Source organism: Arctopsyche grandis, chromosome 7, assembly GCF_051622035.1.
Source record: "Arctopsyche grandis isolate Sample6627 chromosome 7, ASM5162203v2, whole genome shotgun sequence".
NCBI classification, from domain to species: domain Eukaryota; kingdom Metazoa; phylum Arthropoda; class Insecta; order Trichoptera; family Hydropsychidae; genus Arctopsyche; species Arctopsyche grandis.
Window position 1 is genome coordinate 20,071,528 of NC_135361.1, and position 10,679 is coordinate 20,082,206.

General features: G+C 35.8%; 2 protein-coding genes across 2 annotated transcripts; one reads left to right on the forward strand and one right to left on the reverse strand.

Moving 5' to 3' along the window:
* Window positions 1-2,595: 2,595 nt before the first annotated feature.
* On the reverse strand, window positions 2,596-4,672 carry LOC143914252 (nudC domain-containing protein 1). The gene is made up of 2 exons (XM_077434403.1): window positions 3,383-4,672; window positions 2,596-3,285 (listed from the first exon to the last, which is right to left on the reverse strand). Exons 1-2 carry the CDS (start codon window positions 4,599-4,601, stop codon window positions 2,792-2,794), a joined length of 1,713 nt encoding a protein of 570 aa, XP_077290529.1. The 5' UTR covers window positions 4,602-4,672; the 3' UTR covers window positions 2,596-2,791.
* A 2,915-nt stretch (window positions 4,673-7,587) lies between these two features.
* On the forward strand, window positions 7,588-10,242 carry LOC143914399 (U3 small nucleolar RNA-associated protein 14 homolog A). The gene is made up of 3 exons (XM_077434608.1): window positions 7,588-8,347; window positions 8,455-8,647; window positions 8,724-10,242. Exons 1-3 carry the CDS (start codon window positions 7,716-7,718, stop codon window positions 10,218-10,220), a joined length of 2,322 nt encoding a protein of 773 aa, XP_077290734.1. The 5' UTR covers window positions 7,588-7,715; the 3' UTR covers window positions 10,221-10,242.
* The last annotated feature ends 437 nt before the right edge of the window (window positions 10,243-10,679 follow it).

Genomic DNA, 10,679 nt, shown 5'->3' on the forward strand with positions numbered 1-10,679 from the left:
AAAATTGTTCATCCCGACGGACCGCAACCAATCACGAGAAGCAGATAATACTCTACCACCACGTCATTCTTCTCTATCGTTACGATGCACCCTCCAGGAAGAATCAAAAAGTTCTGCATCAAAAAATGATGAAGTCAACCATGTTTCCGTTAGTGCCATCATATGTATATAATCACAAATAGTATGTCCGAGCCAAAAAACCCACATGGCCGTGTTTTGGGCTCTTACGGGCGCGCACTCATTTTACGAGGCGCGCTCATCTGTCAAAACAGACGCCCGCCATCCGCCGGCCGAGACGGTCTTGGCGTGGCTGGTCTACCTTGCCTGACCAGCCAGCGTACTCATCCACAGCCCCCGCTATAAAGGGGCACAGGCGAGAGGCGCCGAGAAACTCCCCGGCTCGCCATCTACTCCTTAATAAACAAGGATAAACTGACTTGACGTGTCTAATTCCCCACCCCACCCTGTTCCAGCACGTGCTCCAGAGCGAGCTGAACGAGAGACGACGACACACACACACACACACACAGCCATTGGTCATCCAATACATCTACACACATTACAGCTGCTGAAGCTATCGTTCATAGTAGATATGGCTGAATTAAACGCAGCCTTTTTTTTTAACCATTTTTCGACCTCCCAGTCTGGCGCGTGGCTTTCTTTGAGACGAGAAATGGCAGCTGTAATTGAATCGAAAGAAATAATTGAATCACTCAAAAGTCACTATAAAGGTCTGTTCATACATAACAGCACTACACGACTCCGTTTCAAATATGTCATTTTATTTCATTTCTATTCATATCTACCGACACAGCACTTTGGCCGAGTGCAAGGCAAAATCGGCTTACGTATACATTACAGAGCGCGACGATAAGGCCCAAATTTGCTTGCGTAGTGGCTACAATTTGACGTTTCCGTCCGTTTAAATAAACTATAGGCTAAAAAAGCTAAAGAAATCAAAACAGATACCAAAATTAAACTGCACGTTATGTTTTTTCCAATCGTTATATCCTGTTGACAATTTAATTTCTGCTTGTGAAATTAATGTACATAACAATGAATGGATTTGTTGTTTTTTTTCCCCGAAAATATCATTCAGGTTCCATTTGCTAAACACAGTAAAAATTTGATTCAGAAATATCTTGGACATATTCCACCACTAATTCTAGACGTCGATTACAAACAACCATCACCAAATAGTTGATGCTAAACATCCACGTAAAAATTACCACGTACGAAATCAATTGAAAAATTAATAACCAAAGGAGATATCAAAGTAACGACGAACGGAAACCATTATCGATAAGGATAACTAACAATAACATCATCCCTCTAGCATAAAAGAGGACGTCCAAACCTCAGCAAATCAGACTACCCTGAACAGCACCAATGTTATATTGTGCTTTACTTCTCTACTCGAATCGGTGAAAAGCCCCAGTGAAACCTTTGCAGGAATATAGCACAACTTGTGCTATTACGAATCAAAACCAGTGATCTCATCATCGATCCTGTACAAATATGCATAACTCAAGGGCAAAGTCCCCTTTGACCATTCCAGAATAAATAGTTCATCGCTCGATCGTAAAACGAACGAAACCCAACAGTGATGTCATCAGGCAACCGCAACACATGCCCTGAAAGACATTTACATGGCACATGACCGCATTCTTAAATGAACGACGTCCTGGCGCTGACCCCATAGCTATAAAACACGCGCCCCGAAAACAGGTCAACACGTGTCCTGGAAACGAAGACAAAGCATCTGCATACGGCACGCTTCAAGCTCAACCTCTTCGTACATACGATAACCATTGTAACAATTGATCCTCTTACAAACACAAACGGTGTTTTCTCAGACCGGGACACGGTCAACACATCTGTCCCGCGTACTAAACCGCGTGTTAAAACTAGCGCCTGTAAAGTGTCGATAAATTTCTCTTAGACCAATGTTGTAATATCTAATATATAATTTGGAAAGAGACTTTGTATGTATCCTGGTTGGTTGGGTGGGAATAACACGTTCGATTTATTTTTTTTTCGATTTAAAGGTTTCAAAGATCCCGCAGGGGACGCACCCCCTAATAAAATAAATAAATATATTTTTATATATAGTTAATTTAAACGGACTATTTTATTGATAAAATATGAACCATTGGTTGATATATGTAAATGTTGATCATCTCAATTTAAATATTCCTATAATACATACCATATACAATTCGCTTTCAGGGTTCTAGTTTTCTCAAGTAGGTATTTAAAAATATGCAATATATTTTGTTTCAAAAGGTCTACATATGTATATGTGTTTGCATCCATTTTAGACAGTTCGAAATGTATTAACAGTGTCGAATTTTTATTCATTTATTTAAAAGTCCGAATTTAACTGTATCTGAGAATAGACATCGAATTTGACATCACAACGTATAGTATATGTTATAGTTTAAGTGTAAATTTCGGTCATTCATGAACAGAGTAGTTTGTTCACACATGAACTCTTGGTTTCAGTTTAAAAACTGACAAATAATCTTGGACAGTCGGCAAATTGAGAAATAAAATTCAGTTAGCAAGTCTCGTTTTTGAAGGAAACAAGTAATTCCAGCTGGAAAAGGTTTGTTATTGAAGGAAGATGTTATAAAAAAAAGGTTTTATATGTACATATTATATTTTTTATAGGTATACAGATAAAGTGAAAAACGAACAAAATTATGTATTTTATTTTATATAAAAAATATAATTCCATTCACAAAGTAAAATAGAATTGCTGAATTTCAGTTCAATAAAATTTGATTAACTATTCAGTCATATTCATAGTAATTATAGAACTATCAGTTAAAATGAAAAGAACTTCATTAGTTGCGCAAATACCCAACACTTCTTCGTCTCTTTCAAACGAGATAAGTTGTTGCTTTCCCATATTTACTCGTTGGCTTTCACCTGAAGTTGTTCTACGGCGAAGTTGATTTGAAGTGGAGTCCTGTTGGTAAATGAAAGCGTGTCGGCTTGCTTCACATACAACGCTGTATTTTAAATCTGGCGAACAGACTGTGTACTTTTTTTGCGGTTTTGATGATTGTATGTAACCGAAAGCGTGTAAAGTGCCGTCATGTTTTATTGGCCAAATGTTTGTTTGTGTCTTTTTATACGGTTGCCAAATACAAGTATCTGCATCGTGTCTTAAGCCAAGTGCTGAGACTTCTGAAGAATCTAGTTGTACGTTTAATACTATTTGATGAGCGCTCAAAAACACTTGATGGGTAACTTTGTAGCTTTCAGAATCCAGTCTTACTATAAGAAAATAAAAGAAGTTATTAAAAATTTAAAAAAATATTGATTGAAATACATACATACACATGATTGATAAAAGCTATTTTTTTTTACATACACAAGCAAGATTCTTCTGCAGATACAAAATCGCACTCTTCTAATTGCTGACTGTTGAAAAGAGGCGCATCATTACTGGCAGTAACTTCCGTTTCAGAGCACAAATGAGCAAGTCGTGAGTGGACTTCTGCAACGTAAGAAGGATCCATGATCTGTTCACCATTTTCATCGCCGTCTTTAAGAAGACTCGGCCAAACGACTCCAGGCTCACGTTTCAACAGGAGAACGTTCAATTTGTTAGAATCATCAATACTCCAAGTGGTTAATTCGTGATCGATCAAACCAAATAGTTTACCTTTGATGCGATCAATAGTTCCATGACGAATATCTATACAATCCCTCAAACTCTCCACCGTGAGGGACGAATTCGGATGATCTACATTCAATTTGAGAGTTAACGTTATATCTTCAGCATTTTGCATCCATGAATACAATAATTTTTTTTCAACACTGTTTGAAGTTTCAGGAATACCGTTTGAAGGTTTTTCTATAAATTGGACTGGACGCTCCGAAGCTACATAAATAGAACTGCAATCAGATTCTAAGGCACAGTAATGAATAACTCCAGATCCTTTTAATTTACGGTAAGGTTTAATTTCCCAAGAGTCTTTGTTTTGTGTTAAAATAATCCAATCTATGAAGGCGACACATAGGTTACCTTCTGGTTCGATACGATATACTAGACAGTGAATGTTTTTATCACTGTCTATTCTAGCATCCAATATAGTAAATCCAATATCATCAAGCCCGATTTGAAGTTGAGCTTCTACAGTCCATTTTTCAGGCTTGTCGAGATCTCGTTCCCCAGTAGCAAATAAAATAATTGTTTTTGCCCCGTCAGAAAATATGGCACGACGTGGACCACAGAATATCAAGGTGGAAGGGTGAGTGCCTTCTTGTGATGACAACTGAAGAGGATCAGTTAGGAGAGGAATGAATTGTAGGTTAGAGTCTTTCCAAAAGACGTGCCAAATCTGTCCTTGGTTGCATGTGAAATAGACCGTCGAAGTGCTGCGATCCGCGTAGAGTGCATTATGCAAGGCATGAAGCCGGGCATGGAGTAACGAAGAGTGATGAGGAATGGTAATGGAAGGAGGACGAGCCGGTAAAATATGACGAGAGGGTGAACCTCCGGTTACTGATAACCGGAAGCCTTGGAAATCGGGCAGTAATAACCGCCGTTCCAGCTCTAACTGCACGATACATCGTTGCTCCAACATAACCTTCAACTGTCAAAACACGTCTGACGTTTCACGCTTCGACCTATTCACACTCATACCAAATACGCAGTATTTGTGGCCATAATATTTTTTCGTAAATTTCCGCCAGTGCGGTTAATTTTTTTTTTTTTATTTATTTTATTTAATATACTTGGGGGAGGCGGCAAAGCCGATAGGCCCAAGGGGTTTGAATAAACATAATTTTACAAATTATACATATATGCAATAAAAAAATGAGAAAAATTAAAATACATTAAAAAAAAAACAATATTAAAATAAAATAAAATAAGAGAAGAAAAAAAAATATAAAATAAATAAACAAAAAAAGATAAAAATACAGAAATATGATTATGGGAAAGAAGAATCACAAAAATCCTTTGGTTTTAAAAAAAGTATCAAGTTTATTCTTAAAAATATTAATATTAATAGAGGTTACTAAATCGTTGGGAAGACTATTCCAAACTGAAACCACTCTGTTAGAAAAGAATGTATCTCTGATCAATTTATTAGATTTATCTTTTTGGAGTCTAAGCGTGTGACCTCTGAGGTGAGTGTTTATGTTGAATGAAATAACATTAGACATATGACAATTATAGTGATTATTAAGAATTTTAAAGACTTCGATTAAGTCACCTCTAGATCTTCTCGTCTCCAATGTAGTGAGATTCATTATTTTCAATCTTTCATTATAAGAAAGTGATTTGAGTTCAGAAGGAATCTTTGAAATTCTCCTTTGAACCCTTTCAATACATGTAATATCCTTTTTAAAATGAGGATTCCATATGCAAAAAGCGTATTCAAGTCTAGGTCTGATGAAAGTTTTATATATTTTTGTTAAAATAGTTAAATTTAGAAAATTGAATACCCGCTTTATAACATACAAAAATGAGTAAGTTTTGTTGACAATATGATTTATATGAGCGGACCATTTTAGGTCGCAAGTGGTGATGATACCAAGGTCTAATTGGTATTGGACGCAATTCAGGAAAAGGCTGTTTATTTTGTAGGAAAGATTTGGGTTATTATTTCCTAGGTGGAGAACAGAGCATTTCTTAACATTTAAAGTTAAAAGCCAAGTTTTAGACCACGTGACAATTGTGTCCAAATCGCTTTGAAGGGAATTTCTGCCATCTGAGTTGGCAGGACAATAAAGTTTAATGTCGTCAGCGAAAATAGAATATTTACAAGTGAGGTCATTTGCTATATCATTAATAAAAATTAAAAAAAGAATTGGCCCTAAAACAGAGCCTTGGGGAACACCACTAAGGACGGGATGAGATTCTGAAGAGCAGGATCCAATCCTCACCGAGAAGTATCTAGACTTTAAAAACACTCTGATCCAGTCAAGTAGCCTTCCTCTCACACCTATATGCTCGATTTTTAGTAAAAGCCGATCGATAGGAACTCTATCAAAGGCTTTTTCGAAGTCAAGATAGACGACATCTACGGGTATATTATTATTAAGAAGGAGAGACCAATCATTGTGCACGGTTAAAAGGTTACTCAGTACTGATCGGCCTTTTATAAAACCATGCTGGTATTTAGATAAAAGGTTACAAGACTCAAGAAATTTAGTCAGTTGAGAGGCGATGATTTTTTCAAAACATTTTAGCAAAATGGGTGAAAGACTGATAGGACGATAATTAGTGGCTTCTAATTTGTTTCCCTTTTTGTAGATAGGAATAATGTTAGAAGTTTTCCATTCGTTGGGTATAAAGGAAGATATAAAGGAATGATTGAAGAGTTTAAAGAGGGGACGAGATATGGATAGAGCAGTTTTTTTAAAAAAAAGTGAAGGTAAGTTATCATTACCAGGGGCGGAGTTGTCTCCCAGGTTGTGTAAAACCTCTGAAACGACTTTTTCGGAAAACATTATATTATTAATTACTGTTGAATTTCGGGACAAGTTAGGAAGCATCGGCAGATTTGTAGAGTCTTCTTTGATGAATGAGTTGCTAAAGGCCTTAGCAAAAGTGTTGGCTATTAAGAGGGGATCCGTAATAAGCTCCTTTTTTTCATTCATGATTGTGGAAACTACAATTTTAGATTTTAGGTTAGAGTTTAAGTATTTAAAGAAAACTTTGCAATCGCCAGAAGCGATTGAAAGTTCAAAGTCACGCTTTGAGTTTCTTATTTGTTTAGTGACTTCATTATTAAGTTTTCTATAATTAGCATAACCCTCATGGGTTTTATGTTTAGCATAAATGTTCCAAAGTTTCCGTTTTTCTTTAATCAGAATCAATATAGGTTTATTGATCCACGGAATAGTGATAGTATGTATGTATTAAGGTCTGTTTATACGTAACAGCACTCCACAGCTTTAGCACTGCACGACTCCGTTTCAAATATGTCATTTTATTACATTTCTATTCATATCTACCTACACGTCGTGGTCACGTCACGTTCACAGCACTTTGGCCGAGTGCAAGGCAAAATCGGCTTACTTATACATTACGGACCATGACAATACGGCGCAATATTGCTTACGTCGTATTGTCGAGTACTTACAATATGAATGCATACACGTGCATTCGTAGGTACGCGTCAGAATACAAGTCAGCAAAAATGTTTCGGCGTTTATCGAACGAAAAATTATGTATAATCGCGTTGTTGTTGGAAGAAGAAGCTCAAGAAGGCAATAAAAAAGCACGGAGGCGTTTTGATGTGCATCCCATGTTAAAAAATAGAAAAACCGAAGGAGAGTTTTGGACCTGTATAAGGAGCTTGTGGATGATGGACAAAGATTTTTTAAATATTTGCGCCAAAACCATGTCGAAAGATTGAACAGCTGTCAACTGTTGACTTGGCTTGGCTTAGTGGAATGTCTTAAACATTGGACTCGTGTAAATGCATCATTAGTGCTAGTATAAGTTAGTGATACTTATAATTTATACATGCTTATAATAAGAATAATCACCGAACCATATGTATGTAGAAATTTTACTGAAATTTATTAGATAGGTATATGGCCGTGCAAAATAATGTTATTATGCTAACAGTTGTCACTTTGCCATGTTGCATGCTGTGTATCGCACGCGGTATCAAACAGGTTAGGTTACGCTGGTTGTAATCGGTCTGATATTCTATCGACATATTCAATTGACATAGTATACGATGGATGAAGAATACATTGAAGACTCTGATCATGGGGATACTGGAGAAGCTGGTGATCGGTTGGCCGAAGCTGTTGGTCGTTTGGACAAAACTCAACACATTAGATCAGCGACCAGAGTAAATGCCCCTACAGGTGGTCGAACTGTCCGCGTTAAGGGACTCCTCAGCGTACTTAACCAAACGTCTGATCTCGCTGATGTCGGAAGAAACATTCGCGACGTCAACAAAAACAAGGCGCCTCTAGTGAAGCCGCTAGAGAAACGCCAAGCGGAGCAGATTAAGCGGTCAACAGGTTTCCTAGAAGTTAAAGCTACGCTAGATCGATGGAATTCCGTTGTCGCCAAAAACAGAACCTCCGAACACAGAGAGTTCCCCCTGATGGATGTGGAAGACAAACAAGGCGAACCAATGAAAGCTTCCATTTCAAAATACATGATTAAATCGGAGCTCGAATTAGGATTGGAATCTCTTAACCCTGACCCCAGTGAACCGCAACAAGAGAAACTTTTTCCATTGACTATGGCAGAAATGATCGAGCACAGAAATCAAGCGGCTCGCCTGCGAGCCAAGCAATCTTATATGGAAGCAAAAGCTCGTAGGCAGAGTAAGATTAAAAGTAAAAAGTTTCACAGGTATGTTTTTCTCTTGCAAAGAACCAGTTATGGTTTTACTTGAAGATAAATTCTGTATGTAGAGATCAAATATTTCTTGCTTTTAACATTATGATTATGATTTTCAGAATACAGAGGAAAGAAAAAATTAAAATGCAAATGAAAGATTTCGAAACATTGCAGAAAACTAATCCAGAAGAAGCACTTAAAAAACTGGAGCAATTAGAGAAAACTAGAGCTGAGGAAAGAGTTACTTTGCGGCATAAAAGTACCGGTCATTGGGCAAAAAATAAATTAGTGAGAGCCAAATACGATAAAGATGTAAGTTTTTTGTTCTATTAGATAATAAATTTTGGTATTTTTAAATTTTATTTTAATTGATTCATTCCACTTTTAGACCCGTCAAGAGTTAGCTCAGCAATTGGCAATCAGTAGAGAACTGACTCAAAAAATCAATGTTGATAATGGATTAGATTCGGATGAAGAGGTTGACCTTGAAAATCATAAAGAGCTGGTTGACGATTCTTCTAATCCTTGGTTGCAAACTAACAATGATACTATGGATTATTCAGAATATGTTGGCGGTTATAAAAAATATTGGGAAGAACATAATAAATCTCTTACAGACCAAGATAATATTGAAAACGCAACTGAAAGTAAAAAGGATGCCGAACCTTTAAAAATTGATGATATGGAAGAATTAGATGTGGTCAAGCATAATGGGAAACAATATAATAAAATTAGCATGCAAAAACCTGTTCTTGATAAAAAGTCCAATGTAAAAAAAAATAAAAACAAGCAAAATTCAAAAATGAAACCAAAACTAAAAAAAGTCGTTGCAACATCAGATTGGGATGTCGAAATTTCTTCTAATGATAAATCTGTCGATGGCATATTTGATGAATTAGATTCAAAATTAAATAGTAAGTTTTCAACTAAACTTAAATCTTTAATGTCTTCTTTATCACAAAAAGAACCTGTTAAGAAAAATATGAAGATGAAAAAACATAAGAAAGAAGAGGAAAGTGAATTATCTAAACTCGGTTTTAAAACTAAGAAAAACAAACCCCGTATAGATGAAGAACTTTATGAAGAAACAACCAATATAAATAAAGTTCCAAATGAAAAAGAAAATTTTGAATTCAAAGCTCCAATGGTTAAAAATGTCGAAAAAAATAAAACAGTAGCTGAAATCGATCCAAATAAATTCGTCGCACCGAAAATAAGACATCTCCAGACAACGTTGCCCGATGCAGAATTGGGCGAAGATCATTTAGATGATGAAAATAATATCGATGACAAGCAAATGACAATAGCTGAGGCTTTTGAAGACGACGACATCGTAGCCAACTTTCGACAAGAGAAACAAGACGACATCGATAGAGACAAACCACAAATCGATGACGCGTTTTTGCCTGGCTGGGGTCTGTGGACGGGGAAAAATATTTCTGTACCTCGTAGAAAACGCAAACGGCTTTTCGCTAACGCCAACGTAAAACTGCCCCGAAAAGATGATAAAAAGGACAATTTGATAATTAATCATAATACAAGTGAAAAATTGAAACCACATCTTGTGTCTGAATTGCCGTTCCCATTCACCAGTGTGAAAGATTTTGAGAGCACCATAAGAGCGCCGATAGGGAATACATTTATACCAGAAACGGCTCATAAAAAATTGACGCAGCCAGCTGTAACTGTAAAGACTGGAGTTATAATAAAACCAATGGATGAAAGTCAACTGGTAAACGATAAAAAGTCGAAAGATACACTTGCTTTTAACAATCGACCAGACAAGAGAAAATCTATAGTAAATAAGAAAGTAAGGAAAGGAAAATCTAGAATAAATATAAATAAGAAAAAAACCATGGGAAAACAAAAAGTGAATAATAAATAAGATAATAAGTATGATTTGAAAATTCTTGACTCCGAAAATTATATAATATAATTATGTAAAAAATATATATTTATTTTGGGTGAGAATGATTTTATTAATTATACATTATTAGTAAGATTAATTTTTTTAATAAATAAAATGCACTCATTAAGAAATGTTTTATTAGTACACATGTTCACATTATTGTGCTGCGGATCTTGGAGATAAATATTATTTTCTGCTGTCACTTAACTACCAAAATGGAATGTTCATGAATTCAGCTACTACATCAGTATTTTATTTTAAGTCAATGATATACATGTTTTGACTAAAATATATATTACATTTTTTAACTACACAATTATTTAATTTTCTCTTATAGCTCTAAGAGCTGTTTTCAAGTTATAGAATTTGCCAATTCCAGCACTTTTATTGAGGAAAGTATTTCAATTTAAGACTTGATTAAATTAACAATCTATT

What these genes read in the sequence shown, in the direction of transcription:
- LOC143914252 (XM_077434403.1), bottom strand. Translation starts at nt 4,601, where the DNA reads ATGTTGGAGCAACGATGTATCGTGCAGTTAGAGCTGGAACGGCGGTTA. An exon ending in TGCAGAAGAATCTTGCTTGT is followed by an intron (nt 3,286 to 3,382) that starts GTATGTAAAAAA and finishes ATTTTCTTATAG; the next exon opens with TAAGACTGGATTCTGAAAGC.
- LOC143914399 (XM_077434608.1), top strand. Translation starts at nt 7,716, where the DNA reads ATGGATGAAGAATACATTGAAGACTCTGATCATGGGGATACTGGAGAA. An exon ending in AAAAGTAAAAAGTTTCACAG is followed by an intron (nt 8,348 to 8,454) that starts GTATGTTTTTCT and finishes TATGATTTTCAG; the next exon opens with AATACAGAGGAAAGAAAAAA. An exon ending in GAGCCAAATACGATAAAGAT is followed by an intron (nt 8,648 to 8,723) that starts GTAAGTTTTTTG and finishes TTCCACTTTTAG; the next exon opens with ACCCGTCAAGAGTTAGCTCA.